The sequence below is a fragment of the Brassica rapa genome, chromosome A03 (assembly GCF_000309985.2).
Source record: "Brassica rapa cultivar Chiifu-401-42 chromosome A03, CAAS_Brap_v3.01, whole genome shotgun sequence".
Classification (NCBI taxonomy): domain Eukaryota; kingdom Viridiplantae; phylum Streptophyta; class Magnoliopsida; order Brassicales; family Brassicaceae; genus Brassica; species Brassica rapa.
In genome coordinates this window covers 28155241-28174562 of record NC_024797.2, presented here as the reverse complement: position 1 = coordinate 28174562, position 19322 = coordinate 28155241, and the positions used below count along the sequence as shown (strand labels likewise).

The 19322-nt window shown below is 37.2% G+C and overlaps 5 protein-coding genes across 5 annotated transcripts; 2 read left to right on the top strand and 3 right to left on the bottom strand.

Annotated features, from left to right (window-relative positions):
* The first annotated feature begins 683 nt into the window (after positions 1-683).
* EXPB3 (expansin-B3-like) lies at positions 684-2074 on the top strand. Its single transcript, NM_001301939.1, has 4 exons — positions 684-846; positions 944-1244; positions 1481-1610; positions 1871-2074. Exons 1-4 carry the CDS (start codon positions 684-686, stop codon positions 2072-2074), a joined length of 798 nt encoding a protein of 265 aa, NP_001288868.1.
* A 7189-nt stretch (positions 2075-9263) lies between these two features.
* Positions 9264-9896, top strand: LOC103861817 (wound-responsive protein-related). Its single transcript, XM_009139523.3, has one exon. The coding sequence runs from the start codon at positions 9374-9376 to the stop codon at positions 9641-9643; it is 270 nt and encodes an 89-aa protein (XP_009137771.1). The 5' UTR covers positions 9264-9373; the 3' UTR covers positions 9644-9896.
* A 306-nt stretch (positions 9897-10202) lies between these two features.
* On the bottom strand, positions 10203-13452 carry LOC103861816 (external alternative NAD(P)H-ubiquinone oxidoreductase B1, mitochondrial). The gene is made up of 7 exons (XM_009139522.3): positions 13193-13452; positions 12645-12900; positions 12119-12576; positions 10938-11526; positions 10746-10867; positions 10539-10658; positions 10203-10453 (listed from the first exon to the last, which is right to left on the bottom strand). Exons 1-7 carry the CDS (start codon positions 13270-13272, stop codon positions 10366-10368), a joined length of 1713 nt encoding a protein of 570 aa, XP_009137770.1. The 5' UTR covers positions 13273-13452; the 3' UTR covers positions 10203-10365.
* A 462-nt stretch (positions 13453-13914) lies between these two features.
* On the bottom strand, positions 13915-15385 carry LOC103861815. Its single transcript, XM_009139521.2, has 2 exons — positions 15000-15385; positions 13915-14709 (listed from the first exon to the last, which is right to left on the bottom strand). Exons 1-2 carry the CDS (start codon positions 15352-15354, stop codon positions 14015-14017), a joined length of 1050 nt encoding a protein of 349 aa, XP_009137769.2. The 5' UTR covers positions 15355-15385; the 3' UTR covers positions 13915-14014.
* Positions 15386-16228: 843 nt separating this feature from the next.
* LOC103861814 (protein ULTRAPETALA 1) lies at positions 16229-18509 on the bottom strand. Its single transcript, XM_009139520.3, has 4 exons — positions 18435-18509; positions 17661-17817; positions 16589-16913; positions 16229-16514 (listed from the first exon to the last, which is right to left on the bottom strand). The coding sequence occupies exons 1-4, from the start codon at positions 18507-18509 to the stop codon at positions 16340-16342; spliced, it is 732 nt and encodes a 243-aa protein (XP_009137768.2). The 3' UTR covers positions 16229-16339.
* Positions 18510-19322: the final 813 nt, after the last annotated feature.

The window sequence follows — 19322 nt, the reverse complement described above, 5'->3', positions numbered from 1 at the left end:
CACACACAACATACAATACTGCAAAAGTAAAAAGATTAATTTTAGCAAGTTAACTTTCAGTTGCTTTCTTGTTTTACCGGTTTAATCCTTTTAAATATCATCGAGTTTCACTGCATAAAAAGATTGTATTTCAGATATCTCACAATCAACAGATAAGTAAACAGTGGTATATATTCAAAGTTGTAGTGAAATACAAATTTGTATATATCTATCTAAAATGCCAATATATGTAATGAAACATTTATCTAAAGATATAGGAAGAAACTGAAAAAGATAAGAAGAGATTGGGCAAAGGGCAAGTCAGTGTCTTAACGGATTCCTCATCTCGTCCACAGAATCTGCGGGAGATTTCAACGGTCGAATCTTCAAAAATTACTAAAACACCCTTGTCGGTCCCCTGACAATGACACGCTGGATCGTGCGAAATCGACGCCTTAACTGCCGGTAGGTCCATCTATAGTGGCATCTCACCGTAAATAAGAGCAACGGAATAGGGACTAAACCGTCATAAACTCTAAACAAAAAGAGAAACTACAGAAAAGCAGTTTGGTTCCTTTTTTTCCCTCTATATAACAAACAACAACACTGACATATCAATTGCTCATAACTCAGACACTCTCTCTCTCACTCACTGTCGCCAAAGTAGCCTCTTCCCGGCGACACAGGTGATATCTCCGGAGAAAATGCAGCTCCCTCCGGCCATCATCTTAGCCACACTCTGCATTGTCCTGCAGCTGCTGAATATCTCCTCCGCCTCGGTGATACCCAATCGCCACGTGTCTAACGCTCATTGGCTTCCCGCCGTGGCCACTTGGTACGGAAGCGCCAATGGTGACGGAAGCGATGGTAATAACAACATATAACCAAACATCATGACTTCACAGTTCACACTCTAGCTAGTGAGTCTTTTCATTACATACCGTAATTGTGTCTTCATGCGCAGGAGGAGCGTGTGGGTACGGTACGTTGGTGGACGTGAAGCCGTTCCATGCGAGAGTTGGAGCCGTGAATCCTATTCTCTTCAAAAACGGTGAAGGCTGTGGAGCTTGTTACAAGGTTCGGTGCTTGGACAGGAGTATCTGTTCCCGGAGAGCCGTCACTGTCATCGTCACTGACGAGTGCCCCGGCTGCTCCAAAACCAACACTCACTTTGATCTCAGTGGTGCAGCCTTTGGTCGATTGGCTATCACCGGAGAGTCTGGTCCCCTCCGCAACCGTGGTCTCATCCCCGTCATTTACCGGAGGTACATATTTATTTTATCAGTATACTCTTTTCAGTAACTAACTCGTGACAGTGCACGATCGAATTAAATAATATAGGAATTATATTATATAGTTTTTTTGTAGTTAATGGTAAGAAGGTAAACAGAGTCTTAAAAACTACTATTAGATTTTATTGTAATTGGTCCCTCACGTTTTTGACCGTTGACCATCTCGTCCTTCTCACTGCTCAATTTTTATTTTGTTAATTTTCAAAAAGGACGGCATGCAAATATAGACGGAAGAACATAGCGTTCCATGTGAACGAAGGATCAACTGATTTCTGGTTGTCTCTACTGGTCGAGTTCGAAGAAGGAGAAGGCGACATTGGCTCCATGCATATTCGCCAAGTACTCTTTTACCTCTTTAGACTCTACTTTATTTTCTTTTTCTTACCACAAAGTCACTAACTGAGTCACTTCCACTTCAAAGTCTACTTTTACTTTGTAATACTAAATGAAAAGTAGGAAAAGACTTAGTGGAGTGAGCACAATCATGGTTCTTTATTGACCAACTAGAAAGGCACACACACACCACTGAAATCGAATAAAGTAATAATAAAATAGACAAAAGTGTAAAGATGGGTTTGTTTGTTTGTTTAATGGTGCAGGCAGGAGCGAGGGAATGGTTAGAGATGAAGCATGTATGGGGAGCCAACTGGTGCATTATCGGAGGGCCACTCAAAGGACCATTCTCCGTCAAGATCACCACTTTGTCCGCCGGTAGAACATTGTCGGCCACTGACGTCGTTCCCAGAAACTGGGTTCCTAAAGCAACTTACACTTCTCGCCTTAACTTCTCCCCCGTCCTCTGAAAGACTAATATATTCTTACTACTATTTATGTGATCTTTTTTTTTTTGGAAGAGAGAAATAGAGAGTGACTGCTGGCCGTAGGATGGCAATTGTAAGAAAGTCCATCTGAATCCAACGACTCTTGCGTTCTCTCCTCTTCCTCCTTGTGTTGTGGATTTGTGTGTGTGTGTGTGAGCCGGTGAGTGTGTAGGAGCCAATGTAGCCATCTCCAAAGGGGAGAGAGAGCTTGGAGTAGTATTTGGTGGTGTCATGTCTTCTTTTTCTATTGTCATTTCCCACTTCTATTATGGGACATTACATAATATATCATATGAAAGTTTGTCTCTTTATCTTCCTATTGTGGGACTGGGACACTACACAATGTTTCATATGAAAATTGAAACACTACAGAAACAGAGTAGATCTCTTCTTATTTCCCGTATGAAAACCCAAGAAGAGTATACACAAATATTCTATATATTAGGTTTGTTCCAAGAACTACGTCTCTGAGATTGTCCTCAACTGCTTTTAAATTAGTTCAAAACTACCAATGTTCCATTTCAAAAACACATGTAGATGATCGTTAAAATAAAATATAGAAAAAGCTTAAGATATGTAACTGAATAAAGCACGAAGCCAACAAAATCTATAAGACAAACTAAATTAAATATTGGGGGAAATTAAACTATAGATTTACCGTGTGTTTTAATATTCGCATAGGCTCTTTATAAATTCAGTATTAAGTGGATTATAACCCGCGTTCGGATCATAGGCTACTATTATCATTAAACCCAAAGTGGAAAGCTCACAAAGTGCTGACAATACTTGGGAAGCTCACTAGTTATAACCCGAAGAGGAAGCTCACAACGTGTGACAAAACGTCTGCCTCTTGCGGTTGCGGAAGCTCATAAGGTGATTTAGACCTCGAAAATGATTGAGATTGAGAAAGACCCCGTTGTAGGCGGTTGAGACGTCAGACTTGGAAATGATTGCGCTTACAAATAAGTGGTCTCCAGCTGCTTGGTCACACTCCTTGGCAGGTTCTTGTTGGAGCATTAGTGTGTATTGTGATTACTTGCTTTAGTTGCCAAGGCAATATGGGCTCAGCCTAATATCTCATTTACAATAGAAAAAATATAGCTCTGATGGGCCTGTTCCTCTTCCGCCGTGTATTGTGAATTTGTGTGCTTCTGTTTGTGATGAGTTTGCGAGTGTACGTAGGAGTCACTGTTAGGCATCTCCAAAAAGGGGAGATTGTAGATTTCATACTCGGTCAATGATGTAATAATGTTAATAAAAAATGTAAAGGAGTAGAGATTTCGGTCAATTACAAGAACTAACGATGTTCGTCTAAACAGTTCGTGTTGTTCTATTTTTGGTCTGAGGTCGTCTGGGCCGAACTCGTCCAGTGGTCGAGGTCCAAAACTTTATCGGTAGTTGAACAGGCGGTGCTCTCATTTTCTGTATTTTTCTGTACGTTTCTGACTGTCCTATCAATGAGTGACGTTCTCTATATATAATACGTTTTGTCTTCTAACCGAGTCACCATTATTGTTTAACGGGCCGAACCTGATTTTGGACTTATCTCTTAACAGGCCTGTACTAAACCCATCTCCAACAAAGATGCCGCTAGAAGTAGTATTTGGTGGCTTCATGGCTTTTCTTTTTCTTTCTAACACTTGCCACTTTCTCCTATTATGGGACACTGGAGTAATATTTGGTGGCTTCATGTCTTCTTCTTTTTCTATCGAACTTATTGCAAATACATTCGCAAGAATAGTTTTGAAATACCTTTATCTATCTATATGTTTATAATCTTTATCATGACTTTCTTTTTACTAATCTTTGTGAACTTTGTTTTGTCTTTCTGAAATAATGACCAAGACTTAATTTCTGTTTGATTGGTAAATTTGAATTCGTAATATAATTATTATTTTCATGCATCAGTGGCTATCAGATCTGTTGTTATAGATGTGTACTCTCTCTTTAGCTTTAAGTTGTTTCAAGTTTGGGAATAGCTTAGAACTGAGCTAGAAACCTAAAAATATCGTTTTAACCTTTTTTGCGGGTTCTTAGGCTCAGATTTGCTTGCAAGCAGACTAGATACAAGTCAGTTGTATGTATCAAATTTTCATTATCAATAATGATATTTACATCTTTAGAAAAAAGAATAATTCAGTTGCTCAACAATTATGTCGTCGATCTAGAAGTAAATGACACAATAATATTGGCGTAAGATCATGCAGTGCCAAGGAGTAGATGCTTGCAATCATCAGGAAGGAAAGAGATGAAAAGTGGCCAAAGTTCTTGCATGCATTCTAGAGCATGGTCTTTTAAATTTTATAAAAATTCCCATGTCTATCTATATGTTTATGTTCCTTATCATGACAACCCTGACCAACACAAGTTTTCATTAGCCTTGTTTTTTTTTTCCTTACAGTCTTCATTAGCCTTGTTGGACTCTTATGTTCTTTCTTTTTTTTTCTCATAGAAATTTTTTTGTTCTTACGTTTCAGCTATCATCTGGTATTATCACGCATCTTCTTTTCTACCTAATTTTCCTCCTCCTCTTGAAGGTGTACGGCGTTTTGACTTTACCAATTAGAGCCAAAAAAAAAAGACATACAGTTGATGTCTGTAACATGCTAATAAAAATCATGGACTCATGGTGGTTATAGTATTCATCTTGTTCATATTTGAAATATATGCGTTAATAGCACAAGATTTTACGTTATATACTCTTCAGCAATACATTGCAGGGTCTGAGCTTTTGCTCATGGAGCTATATTTTTGAGATTACAATCGACAATTACACAGACCCAAAGAAAAGAAGTGCAACTGGTTATAGAATATAGACTTATAGTCAAAGGCAATAATAAAGTAGTTGAAGTAGAAGAAGCAGATATGGCTTATCTACCCATAAGATGAGAGAATAAATCTATGTCCTCACAAAGCCAACTCCTATTAACCATGAGATTTAATAATGCACAAACGAAGATTAAATAGCAATCAAAAACTCACTAGAACAAAGGGACAAGACAAGAAGCATTTGATGGGCGGTAATACCACGTGATGGAAGCACGTGACGTCCAATGACCAGCTTACACGCCATCAAACCCCTCGGCGACCTCGATTCTAGACTCTAGGTTCTAGGCACTAGGCAGCTTCCCAATAATGTATCCAAATATCATTTAGTTTTGTTTTGGGCCTCTTATCGTTTCACATAGTATAAAAAATATAAAAAACAAAACATACAAGAGACAAATCTTGAAATTAAGTTAAAACAGGGTCACTTATCGCCAAGATACAATAAAGGTGGGGCTCAAGAGGGGTGACTCATCTTGAGGATATATAGGACCCTCAAAGGCCGCCACTTGTTTCCTCCTATACCTCCTTTACTCACCACTTACATTTCTCTAAACAATTGAGAAGTCTTCTTAGCTTAAAAGTTTAATTAAAATTCTCATAATATTTTATTGAGATTTAGAATCTAAGAAATATATAATTTATTATCAGTTATAAAAAATTAATAAAGAATGCAAAAACTACCGATTTTTTTTTTGTCATCTGTTGGATTAATATTAAAATAACCGTGCCTTACACAAAACCAACAAAAGTACAAAATCTTTCCGGAGACATCAGCCGACGAGGTAAAACAACACCTCTCGGAACCAAAGATAGAAACAACAACAAAGAACATAACTTAAGCTACAACAAAGAAGGGACAGAACACTACCAGAGAAGAGAGCACCACCTTGCACTCAAGGACGGGCATACCTAACAAGCACACATTCATAAATAACACCAGGAAAAAAGATCATCGAGATAGATTTGACGCACACGAACATCACCAACACATAAACCGAATCAAGAGAGGTTAAAATCCTTCGCTGCACACACCCTTCAATCCCAACTAAGACTTGTTATTGGACCTTGATTGTGCTCTCCACGCGCCTCATACGCCCAACACCCCATAGTGAAGCCTACAAAAGCTTCCTGAACACGTCTTATTCATACAGCCGGTAGCTGGATAAAAACCACTCCAAATCCAGAACAATCACGAACAAATCTTGGTGGCAATCGACCAAAAAAGGAGCAATCGCTCCTAAAAACTTCTATCTCCCTCTGATTCTCCTCAAAACTAAAATAGAGCTCGAAAAAGCTTTTGACCTTCAAGAATCAACAACCACAAGAATTGATTTCCAAGAACAGAGACAGTACACCAAGACCAATTTCTCCAAGCATTCCAAACCCGACCAAGTTTCATCAACAGAACAAACGGAAAGAACCCGTCTTGAACGTACAACAAAAGCAAGGACTAAAACACTAACATAAACTCGACATCAAAGGAGGTGACAAAAATAGGAGAAGCCCGATCCCGAGCTTGACCACTAACCTTCACCGGCTCCGGCACCGGTTTGACTGAAGCACGACCATCGCACAGAAGTGGCTAAACCCCACACCATCGACTCTCCAACCGAGCTTAGGTGACCAAGAGCCGAGACCAGAGTACCCTTGGTCCTTCCATAGACTCAGACACCACAACTAAAATAATGTCGAAAAGCCGAAAAGAAAAACGCAACTACAAAGAAAGACAACATAGGACTGTTCCCGGCGACGGTGAGAAGCACCAATCGCCGGAGCAGTAGCTAAGCAAGCCCAAGCTTCCTCCTTTCTAGGGTTTGATGGTAGGGAGAAGCAAAGAAAGAGGAGAGTAATTCTTAAACCATCAAATAATTTACAAAAACTACCGATTAGAAAAGTATAAATGTAATAATAAATAAATATTAAAATGGTTTGTCAACATCCCCTATATATTAATTGAGAAGCATTTGAAAAATTAGAACCTTAATTTTGTATTAATTAAAAAAAACCCCAAATCCTAGGTGGCACTCTAAATGCCTTCTAAATTCTATTTCAAAGAATTCTAGAGCATCTAATATAAAGTATAGTTTAATCTAATAGTGTCACATTATTTTATAATTATATAACACTAGAGAACATTATATTAACCTAAAATATAGAAAGTGTGTATTCTTTCCTTAAATAAAAGCTACGGAATTACCTAATATGATTTACATATATATGGCAATTAATTATTATGAATAATGGCAATTAATTATTATGAATAATGAAGATTTGATAACAATTTTTGCATCATTCTTCATTTTTGTTTAAAGTTATATTATTAAAAAAAATTAAATAATCACATTAACCATATAATAAAAAAATTAGATTTTTTCTTATATGTTATATTTTTAATTTTTTAAAATGACTTTAAATTACAAAAATGAGGAAACCTTATATGTTATATATATATATTTTAAATGACTTTAAAATACAAAAATGAGGACACCTTATATGTTATATTTTTCTTATATGTTAGAATTTTCTTATATGTTATATTTTAAATTTTTTTAAAAAGACTTTAAATTACAAAAATGTAAGTTTACCTTAAATAAACGACTAAAAACATTAAAATGACATGTATCAATTCGATGGTTGATTTGAAAGCTTTCAAAACCATATGCAAGATAAAATTCAAAATAATTTAACTGTGGAAACAATACTGTTAACTTTTTTCAAAAATGTGTTCGATGAAAAAAATAAGGTTTTTATGTCATAATTTGTTTAATGTTCAGTAGAGAACATTATATTAACCTAAAATATAAGAAGTGTGTATTCTTTCCTTAAATAAAAGTTATCGAATTACCTAATATGATTTACATATATATGACAATTGATGATTTTGAATAATAAAGATTTGATAACAATTTTTGCATCCTTCTTCATTTTGTTTAATTTTATATTTTTTAAAAAAATAAACAATCACATTAACCATATAATTAAAAAATTAGATGTTTTCTTATATGTTATATTTTGAATTTTTTTAAATGATTTTAAATTACAAAAATGAAGAAACCTTATATGTTATATATTTCTTTAAAACGACTTTAAAATACAAAAATGAGGACACCTTATATGTTATATTTTTCTTATATGTTATATTTTTCTTATATGTTATATTTTGAATTTTTTAAAACGACTTTAAATTACAAAAAAGTAAGTTTTTCTTAAGTATACCACTAAAAACATTGAAATGACATGTATCAGTTTGCTGGTTGATTTGAAAGTTTTCAAAACCATATGTAAGATAAAAGTCAAATTAATTCAAATATGAAAACAATACTGTTCACTTTTTCAAGAATGTGTTCGAGGGGAAAAATAAGGTTTTTATGTCATAATTTGTTTAATGTCCACTAGAGAACATTATATTAACCTAAAATATAAGATGTGTGTATTCTTTCCCTAAATAAATGCTACTAAATTACCTAATATTATTTACATATATATGGCAATTAATGATTATGAATAATAAAGATTTGATAACAATTTTTGTATCCTTCTTCATTTTGTTTAATTTTATATTATTAAAAAAATAAACAATCACATTAACCACATAATAAAAAAATTAGATTTTTTCTTATATGTTATATTTTGAATTTCTTAAAATGACTTTAAATTATAAAAATGAGGAAACCTTATATATGTTATATTTTTTTTAAACGAATTTAAAATACAAAAATGAGGACACCTTATATGTTATATTTTTCTTATATGTTAGATTTTTTCTTATATATTATATTTTGATTTTTTAAAAACGATTTTAAATTAATGTAAGTTTTCCGTAAGTATACGACTAAAAACATTAAAATGACATGTATCAATTCGATGGTTGATTTGAAAGTTTTCAAAACCATATAGAAGATAAAAGTCAAAATAATTCAACTGTGAAAACAATACTGTTCACTTTTTTCAAGAATGTGTTCGATGAAAAAAATAATGTTTTAAGTCATAATTTGTTTAATGTCCAATCCGATCAACTCATGATGTATTAATTATACTTTTGTTCCATTATTTTTAATAAAAATTGATCTGATTCATTGGAAAGAAATTATATAATAACAACAATAAATATTATATATATATAAATAAAATGATCAAATGTATAAAAGAAACTATCGATAATATATACAAATAAACTCACCCTGCGCAAGGCGCAGGTCTTATCCTAGTCTCTAATTGCTTTCCAAGACCTGGATCCCACTGACAATTGCACATTTGCACGGTATCGCTTATTTTAGATCTTTCGAATTTACCATTTAACCCTCAAAGCCAATCTTCCTTTGGCTATAAGTACGCACCCTCACCTCTCCTTCATCTTCCGACAAAACCTTCTAATCTCCCTTCAGTTAACACAGAGCTTCTCAAAAATCCTTTACAGTTTCCAAAGATCTAAAGAAAGAAGTTTACTGGATCATGAATTATCTTAACAAGGTCTGGATGGCAGCATCTTTCGTAGCTGTTCAAGGAAACCCCGATCACGGCGTCAAGCTGAAAACCAGCCTCAGCTCCGCCCACCGGCTTCAACGCCGTCTTTCCTCCGATCTCCTCCCTCTCTCCGCCGCAGATGTTCCCGTAGACGATGTTCCTTCAGAAGAAAGACGACATCCTTCTTCTTCTTCTTCTTCCACTCCGGATGAATCTCTCCGTCAGGTCATGTACCTCAGCTGCTGGAGCCAAGGCTAATTCTAACTCCATACATTCATCACCCCAGATGATGATGATGATGCATGGTGACTTTCTCATGGAGCCGCTTGACTCGGTCAAAACGAGTTGGATTGTCTGATGATAAACTGTATAATACTTCAGTGTATATTTGTATTATAGTCATCTATGTGAATATTAGACATGTTCAAGAAGATCTAGAGCAAAAGTTCGTTTATGAGAACTCTGTCTTTTGTTTCAAGTATCAAAACATCGTCTCTCTTCCAAGTTCTCATCAAAACATTATCAAATCTTGATTGTGATTGCCACTAATTCAACATTATCTACAGTGGAAGTAATTTCTTCTTTTAAACAATTCCAAAAGATTCCAAAACCATCATTATCCAATGGGACCAGACAAGTCAGTCACTCCATAATGTTATTATTTTTTAATGGTTGTCATAATTGAATCTGGTCGCCATTAAAAAGATTTATTCATTTTTAATTAAAGAAAGGCTAAATATCGTATTTTCAGATTAAACAGAGATTAATCGTAGGCACAAATTTCGTGAGGCGCAAAGAGGCCCGAATAATTTACCCATGGTCTATACAGGGCCGGGGCCCAAGTATATCAGCTTCACGAATAAAAGGTCTGGCTTCATCACTAATCAGTAATCACAAAGAGTCCACAGCTTTGTACACCAAAGAGAGAAACACAAAATCTTGGTCAGACAATCTCACAAACACATTACAAGATTTGGCTCTCAGATACGGCTTGAATCCCTCCCAAAGATGTACCTCCTTGTCCAGTCCGACACCACCAGAGCCCTTGTTCGCCAGCTAACTTGCTTGCTGCATTCACCACATCATTAGTGTTGTTCATTCACCCTTTCGATTCTATTAGTAATAGAGCTTATCATCAGATTTATATATTTACCTGGCATAAACAGAATACCAGAGCCACTGGGTGCTTCTTCCAGCTGAAACCCAGTCTCCTGGTAGTTCAGCAGCTGCTTGGTCCCCTCCCAGTGGAGCAAACTGTCCAAAGTGCTTGTACCTGTCATCAACCACCAAAAAAAGAGGTTTCAGTTTCATCTCTGTATTTTAAAGAGTTAAATGAGGATGCTGCAAGAGTTTGACATACTGAAAGGGACGAAACTGGTGATGCCCTCCTGTTCTGAAACGCTTAGGACCTTCAGGATGCTCTTTACAATGCTCCATCTTATTAAAACATTTTGCAAGATAAGAACCTTGCTGAGCAGCAACCTATACAGTAACAAAAACAATAAGACCGTTGAGCATGAGTTCCACAACAAAACCCACCACTTAAGTGTACCTGAGCAGTTGCAGGCAGGCTCTTCATCTGAGAGTCAACCCCAGAGAGAGCCGACTCAAACGCCTTGATGTCCACTTCTTTCTTTGGATTACCTTCTGAATCAGTCAGAAGATCTTTGATACTCCTCACATGCTTGCTTTTCAAGTAGAGCTCAACCTGAGGGTACCTCACATTGATATCATCAACCACGTCTTGTAACTCATCTTCTGTCAAGGTCCCTGAGTTGTCCACATCAGCAGCTTTGAATATATTCGCAATATCCCCCATGATCTTGCGTTGAGCTATGGAAGCACAGTCTCCAACTGCATACACGTTCTCACATCCTTTCACCTGTAACCACTCGTTGGTTGCCAAGACTCGTCTCCCTCCTTGGCCAACTTGCTCCATGAGGTCACTGATCACTGGACGAGTCCCAACACCAGTGGACCACAGTATCAACCCATGAGGAAGGCTTACGACTTCTCCACTTGATTTGATCTTCACAGAGATGTCTTTATTAGATACAGACATCACACGCATTCCCATCAGAACATCGATCCCATCTCGCAAGAACTTTTGTTCAGCGAATGAACTGATACGTTCATCAAACCTGCAACAACAACAATCACTTATCTCAAACTGAACCGAACCTAAAAACGAGTTCAAAGTTTGGATCTTATCAATTATCTGAGCGGATGCAACAATATTAACTATATTTAGATTTAAAATAATCAAATAATTTAAAAATATTATTTAGACATTGAAACACTCAAAATAACCGAATTACCGTAAAACATTTTATCTGAAATATTTAAAATTGTCCGAATGATCCAAGCTTTTATTTCAAAACTCAAAAATCTGATATTTAATCTGAAACCCACGATTGCATTTTAACCCGAAAATCCGAAACTGAACCGGAATCAAATAGGATCCAAAATTACTTCGGATATTAGCCGGTTTCCAACCAAAATCCAAAATAACTGAACCAAACGAACCATAATTTCTAAATACCTGAACGAATTATAAAATAGGAAAAAGATACTATTATAATTTATAATTTCTTTTATAAAAAAAATATTGCTGCGTTTTTATTTTATACAATACAAACAAGATATGATATATAGTAGAGTAGGGAAACCGAAAGAACTAAACCGAGAACCGAATGCACGTGGCTAAAAGATACTATAGATTCTTTTACTTACGAATTCAGGATATGATCTCCAGATTGAATAAGTGTAATCTTCACAAGCTCCTTGACCGAAGGGTATATTTTGGTGATATCCTCTTCGATAAAGTCATGCAACTCAGCTGCAAACTCCACACCAGTAGGACCACCTCCAACTATAACAAAATGAAGCTTTGTCCTTCTCTGCTCCTCAGTGAGACCAGGAAGAACCGCCTTTTCAAAGCAATCAATCACTCCTCTCCTTATCCTCTGCGCATCCTCTACTTCCTTGAGGAAATGACAGTTCTCAAGAACACCAGGAGTGCCAAACGTGTTGACCTGCGCTCCCACCGCTATGATCAAGTAGTCGTACTCTAGTGAAAACTCTTGGCTTGCTTCAGGGTCATCCTTGAAAACTGGTTGGCAGAGAACCTTGTTGTTTGCAGGATCGATCTTGACACAGTCTGCTTCCCATAATTCAATTTCTCCATTTTTCTGCCAATAACAAAACTCTGTAAAGTAAGCAGTTACAGATACTGTTTGAAAGAAGGATTCAAAGGTACCTTCTTGGTGATATTGCGGACAGACTCAACGATGCTTCTAGCTTCAACAGTACCACAAGTGACGCTAGGTAACAATGGAGTGAAGGCAAAGTAGTTCTGAGGAGAAACAACCTGAACGTCGTAGGAAGAGATGTCAAGATCTTTAAGAAAGCTTATACCAGCCCAGCCTGTGCCAAGTACCACTACTTTCTTCTTCTTCTGCTTCTGCTCTTCCTCCTTTTTGTTAGAATCTGAGTAGGCCACTAAACTCCCACCACTGCAAATGTCAAATGTGTAAAGAATACAACACATTCTCATTCTCAATGTGCAAATCCAAAAAGGTGGTGCCTAGGACACAAACAAGATTGTGAAACACATGTCTAGTTTTGAGACCAAGTCAATAAAAAGGAATTAGATTTTACAGAACAAGAACGTTGTCCTAAGTCAAACACTAAAGGTTATTATAAGGAAAAGATTGGAGATAAAGGCGTTACAAGAAGATCTGAGAAAACGCAACTATATAGTATAAAAAGGTTCTGACTTCTGGAAACAAGTGAAAAAGGTGAAACCTGAGAGTGCCGAGTAGGAGGAGCTTAGAGGCAAGTGGAGCAGATCGAGAGGCTCTTCCGAGAGAGGAAAGAATTGTCATTTTTGGTTTTAAACGCCTGAAGAGAGAAAGAGGAGGTTGATTGACGATGATTCTTGGAGGACAAAGTCCAGGAGACTACTTGTTGGGGAATATCTCTGACCAAGTTTCAAGTATTTTTTTGTGGATAAGAAAATTTAAGCAACTCAATTATTAACTGTGCTGATTAAATATTCCGAAAGCTAAGCACGTGCCATGTCGAAATGTTCAGTATGAACTTAGCTTGTTCTTGTGTTGCAAAAACAATATTTGGTACAAGGCTAGGTTTATAAACCGACAGTCCACACACAATCGCCCCATTTCATATGGGATAAGGCATTATTTTCGACCAGCCTTAGAAGAGGAGTCCATTTTTATTATTTATGGATTCCAAATGTTACAAATGATTGTTGATAAAATCTTTACCTAACCCAGAGATCTGGACCCCAGAAAACTTCAAAGCGGTAGATAAGAAAACAAGTGGAGTTTAGGTGATACTTTTAGAGGCTAAACTATATGATAAACATAGTGTGCCTCCACGTATAAACACCGCCACTAATTCAATCTATCCGTGCCTCTATGACTAGTACTCCTTGCGCCCTAATAGTTTAGCTGTAAGTCGAAATGGCCGAAGAAACTTTGTTTAATACTAATGAGCCGTAAGTATAAATCAACGCGAAAAAAAAAGAAACATTACTAACCAGTGGGTAGAGGTTATAAAGTACAACACAAACTAGTTTTGTTTGGTCTTTAAGTGGCAGAGAATTTAAACAATCATCCAAGTCAAGTGCCTGTAACCAGCCCATTTAGCAGCAAGCCTTACCCCAATAGCCAAAGCTGCAGCCAACAACGGCACAGGTGGTGCCTTCCTCACGATCTGTCCCTCCTCTTCTTCAGATGAGCTCTTCTTAGTTGAATTATGATACATGGCTAGAGCCAAATACCCTGCGATAGCCACCACTCTCACCCACGGCTCCCCTACTCCCGCCAGAACAGCCGCAGAAGGCAACGCCGATGTCACATCGTCTCTCTTCCTTACCAACCTCGAATACCCATACATACCCACCAAGACAGTCCAGAACAACGGCTCCGAGATGTACCCCTGCACAGCTGCATACCCCACTAGACCCGCAAGAGTTACCACATACGGCTGCTTGCTGATGGAGTTTGGCGCAACCGCTTCTCCTATCGCAAGCACGGATGACGCGAGAAGGATCACAGTGGTTAACTCTCTCACCGGCGTGTAAGCCACGATCCCTGAGTAGAAGGCCCGGACGCTGTAGATTGCTGTTTCCACGAGGGCGATGAGAGATGTGATGGGATCTCCTATAAAGTGGAAGACGAGTGCCAACGCGAACTTCGAAAGGTCTCCGAGAAATCTAACGATGGCGAAAGCAGTGTTTCTCCAGTTTGATAGCTCAAACAAGACAGCTCTCCACGCATAAACAAGAAACGCTAACGCTGCAGACACAACATCAAAACGTTAACCTCATCTGTCCGAATATTGTATTAGACAATGTTCAAGAAACGCGCTTTATAGAGGATTATTGATTAGTCGGACTCATAGACCAAACTGATTTTTTTAAAAGTTGCTCAAAAAATAGTTTTTGCCGTCTAAACCAATTTTTTAGAACACTGTTCCACTAGTCTAGCTACCAAACAAGGTCTACGCACAACTCAAACAATTTCAAATCACTACATTACTACTAGTTCAGATTACAAATTCAAGGGAACTCAAAACGGTGACGTACCGATAAACCAGGGCCATCTAACAGGAGTGTCGGGTGCTTCTTTGGTCAAATGTCTGAATCTATCAGGCATAGTGCTTTCTCGCCTCGCGAATCGCTCCGCCTCATCCTCTGTCTCACCCTTTATTGTATCCTCTTTCTCGCACTTTACCCTAAGTGCTCTTACACTCGGGAACTTCCCCGGAACCGATAAACCGCAGAGGCTCACGCCGGCGTTCAGAAACTGCGGTGGAGAAAGTGTGAGCTTGTTACTGACATTAAGATGAGGAATACGGGAGAGAGAGGATGAACTGATAGCAGGGATGCGAGAATTGCGGCAGAAGGAAGATGAAGAGAGAGCGTAGGACGTCATCGTCATCGTCTCGTCCTGGAGAATTTCCAAAGAACAGACGAATAGCCCTTAAGCAAGAGTTAACAACACTGGGCCGTTAAAACATATTGGGCTTTACCTTTACGGCCCAATACATGATTTGTTTAGTATTTTTTTTTTCTGTTGGTCAATAAATAAATTGTATAGTTTATATTAAAACTTGAAAGGTTTAAACATTAGGAAGATGGATGTTTTGTTATCATAGTAGTACATGATGAATTGTTAGTCATCTGGAGATCCCTCATGAACCATGAAAATTGTAATAAGAACATGCATGTCATCTGTATATTTTCTTACGTAAGAGAGGAACATGTTATGTAATCGAGTAGATTGATTCATATGATTGTAGACGCATTCGAATGTACATTTGGTTGAATATAGTTACTGCATCATCCTACTTTATTCGCTCGCCCTTTTATATAGGATGACTCTATTGAAAGAGGTTTATAAAGACGACTACACCATGAGGACTCTATTCTCATTACCTCACTTGGGTCTTTGTGTTCAAGTTAAAAACAAAACCTTTGATTAGTATGATAAAAGTATGCATGATGCATCGTCTTGGTGATACCATTTCAACAGTGTTCTAATACGAGCTCAGGGCTTTTTGGGTAATAAGAAGAAATACAATCTCTTTCCCCTTGTCCCATCTCCTATATTACAAGACCGTGGTAGGATTGCCATTGACATCTCAAAGCTGTCAACAGCTAACGAAATAAAGAAATACTTTAATCAAAAAGTTTTTTTTTTCTCCTTCGCCACTAGCCCATACAAAATGAAAGACATGCACTAACTAAAGCATGCTCGTCCGTCTGCATGTTCTTCTAGGAAATCCACTTTTTTTTTTTTTTAACCTTTTCAATTGCTTCATTCAATGACCCATCAGATAATATAGAATAGATATAAGAGTTTTGGAAATTAAGAATACAACAAGGTTTTAAATGCAAAACAATTTTATTTAGTGGACTCTTCTTCAAGCTTTGACATTGCTGGTGAAGTCAACACACATCTGGCAAGTACAATCAGGGAAACGGCATAACTCGCAGCCAAAGCAGACGCAAGAAGTGCAGCCTTTGCAAGTTGGTGAACGTGTGCAACCTCTATACACTTTCCTGCTTCCTCTCTCTTCCTCTGCCTCACATGTTATCCTGCAACCACCATTGATAATATATTACCATTTCATTTTTGCGTGATAAACACAATGACCAAAAATGACACCTACTTGTCATATGGAAAGTCTGAGCATTTCCAGTTTGGATCCACCATTGCGTTGTGGTGCAAGAGGCATTCGTCTCTGCTCCTCAACCTGAACCTCCTCTCCTTACCACATTCGATGCATCCAACAAACTCATCTCTATGTAATACTTTGCTGCCTTGTGATCTGTTTGATCTATTGCACTTCTTTAATGCTTCGTTGTAGTATTTGAGCAATACTGTCTTTGATAATGGAACCTTTTCGCCTCCATTGATAACCCACACATTGTTCTTCCATTTCTTAGCCGTTTCTCTGCCAGAATGCTTCTCAAACGCAGCTGGTGTTAACTTGTCTACAATCAAAACTGTTCAAGTCAGATCTTTTTTTTTTTTCTCAAAAGAGCTCTAAATGTGTATATATACCTAAACGCTAGAGATGGTGTTAGCAGCTACAAGCTGCCACAATAATGGCAATGAGGTTTGTATCAAACTTTAAAATCAAGACTATACACGTACCAACAAGTGATGAATATCATATGTCAATATAGCTACCACAAGGCCACTAAAGAAGAGACCCATCATCATTAAAGATGCAAAGAGCCTAGACATTAGTACATTACAATGATGCAAATTAAATTCATTTAATTTTCTGTAAGGATGGATTTAGCATACTCTATCAACAATATCAATAAGACATATGGTAGCTAGTTTCTCAAGTAAGAAAGAGTTTAGATTTACTAGTTACTAGCCAAATGTAACCATGTTGATAAGATGTAATCATGCTAAAGACTTTAACTTTATTAGTTAATTACTAGCCGAATGAAATATTAGCTAGGCAGAGAACAAGCAGTAAAGCAAAAGACCCGTGTGAAAACGAAGACTCGAAGAGCTAGAGGAAGAGACAACACAACCTAAAGAAACAACAAACAGTTGATGTAAGAGCGAAGGGTAAAGACCCTCGTAGCCTTAAATAGTAGACATCTCACACACACATTCACATGTAACATGCACATAAATCAAAACCCATTTTGCCAAAAGCATCAGAAAAACAGGAGAAACAGACTGGAGAGACAGAGATAGAGAGCAAAAGAGAGAGAGACCTTCATCACAGCCGGGCGTGCATTCACAGGTGATTTCGAGATTGCCGTTGGGGAAAACCCTAAGTTTAGCAATGGCATCACCGTACCGGTGGCTAGTACAACCACACATGACCTCAACGTAACCGCCTCCAACATTGACCCCACTCATCTCTTGCAGCTGGGAGAAGAGAGAGATTAATAATAAGTAGAAAGAGAGAGACAATGCCTTTGGCCTTTGGGTTTTGGGGTTACAAAGAAAGTAAAGAAACTCTTTATACAAAAGTAGTGAGTTTTTATTCTGGCCGATGCCAAATTAGCAGCTGGCCAACAAAAACAAAACTCGTGGGGGCATGGGACACGGGGACCGCTTGATTATATCATAGATTATATATTAGCATCCAACATACATATGTACATATATGACCTAACATAATAACTGTGTAGGGATATGAGAGAGAGAGAGAGCTGTGGTGTAGAAGAAGAGTTGAGGAATAAGGTGAATCAAGTGTTTCAGGTCCTTTTTGTACTTGTTCACGACTCTTGATTTGAAGTCATTTTGTTTTGTTTACTCTCTCATCCTTCTCTTGGAGGTTCTGCAAATTCTTGGGCTCTTCCCTTTCCGTAGGGTTTATTGGTTACCGAGTCATTTCCCCCCAGTGGCTCTTTTTTTCTCTTTCAATTAAAGATTAATTGATAATTAAAAGTTTGTGTGTTTTTAAACAAGTTTAATCAAAAACTATGTTTTTTTGTGCACACTTTCATCAAAAAATATGTATTTGACTATAAAGCAACTACTAGTAACCAAGTGACGACGTCATTGACATCTATGTCTGTTAGGTATTCTGAAACGCGCTCTAACCCCAATGTCATGTGTATATTATTATGTTCGAGGAACTGATTATTTAATAAGCTAATAAGAGACTAGTGTCGTCATATTCTCATAGACCATATGAATTATGCTGTGTTGTTGTTCTTTAAGTATACTTTTTGTAAGATGAAAAGGAAATGGAATAGTATTGTCAACATTCTTGCAAAGAATATTTGGGTCTACTCATTTATATTAGTTCAGTTGATACATAACTATCTGGATTCACACAATACGATCCGTCTTATATAAAGAGAAAAACATACATTGGTATCTTGGAAAATATGACATGATGTCAACATCTTTACTCCAAACACTCTTTCCTCCTAGTTACCCCAAAAGAATATGTGGGACGTTAACTTCTTATTATAGATTCAGTAGTATTATTTTTCCTTTTGGGTTTGGTTTGTACAAATTAATGGGCCTTAGCCGTTTTGAGCTCTACTTTTTTGGTACTAGTTCCATTAAGCTTGAGCGTTTGATGTTCAAATGGAACCGTCTGTCACGTTTGTTAGATATGATACGAAAACCAGCTTCTTTGTAGCACAAGAGATTTTCAGTATTTAATTCAGCATTTTTCTTACACTGCATGTGTATATTATTATTTTTTTATTTACCATCCAAGGCAATGTGCATTTTTCTTACAAAATCCTGTTGTGTGTTGAAATGTCTCAGAAACGAGGGGTCACCATCAAGCAAGATATTGTCCACCAGCATGGAATTTTGATTTTTCTTTTACAACGAGGAACAAAAGAACTGTTCTTTTTGTCTCGATAGTATCAATGAGACAAAGATTGGATTCGTCGGAGCTATAAGAA

Excerpts from the sequence above, each read along its gene's own strand:
- EXPB3 (NM_001301939.1), top strand. The coding sequence starts at position 684 with ATGCAGCTCCCTCCGGCCATCATCTTAGCCACACTCTGCATTGTCCTG. Across the intron at positions 847-943 it reads CAATGGTGACGGAAGCGATG|GAGGAGCGTGTGGGTACGGT; the intron begins GTAATAACAACA and ends CTTCATGCGCAG. Across the intron at positions 1,611-1,870 it reads GCTCCATGCATATTCGCCAA|GCAGGAGCGAGGGAATGGTT; the intron begins GTACTCTTTTAC and ends TTAATGGTGCAG.
- LOC103861817 (XM_009139523.3), top strand. The coding sequence starts at position 9,374 with ATGAATTATCTTAACAAGGTCTGGATGGCAGCATCTTTCGTAGCTGTT.
- LOC103861816 (XM_009139522.3), bottom strand. The coding sequence starts at position 13,272 with ATGACAATTCTTTCCTCTCTCGGAAGAGCCTCTCGATCTGCTCCACTT. Across the intron at positions 12,901-13,192 it reads CTCCTACTCGGCACTCTCAG|TGGTGGGAGTTTAGTGGCCT; the intron begins GTTTCACCTTTT and ends TGACATTTGCAG. Across the intron at positions 11,527-12,118 it reads GGAGATCATATCCTGAATTC|GTTTGATGAACGTATCAGTT; the intron begins GTAAGTAAAAGA and ends TTGTTGTTGCAG.
- LOC103861815 (XM_009139521.2), bottom strand. The coding sequence starts at position 15,354 with ATGACGATGACGTCCTACGCTCTCTCTTCATCTTCCTTCTGCCGCAAT. Across the intron at positions 14,710-14,999 it reads TAGATGGCCCTGGTTTATCG|CGTTAGCGTTTCTTGTTTAT; the intron begins GTACGTCACCGT and ends TTGTGTCTGCAG.
- LOC103861814 (XM_009139520.3), bottom strand. The coding sequence starts at position 18,509 with ATGACATTGGGGTTAGAGCGCGTTTCAGAATACCTAACAGACATAGAT. Across the intron at positions 16,914-17,660 it reads CACGCCCGGCTGTGATGAAG|ACAAGTTAACACCAGCTGCG; the intron begins GTCTCTCTCTCT and ends TTTTGATTGTAG. Across the intron at positions 16,515-16,588 it reads TCAGACTTTCCATATGACAA|GATAACATGTGAGGCAGAGG; the intron begins GTAGGTGTCATT and ends TGGTGGTTGCAG.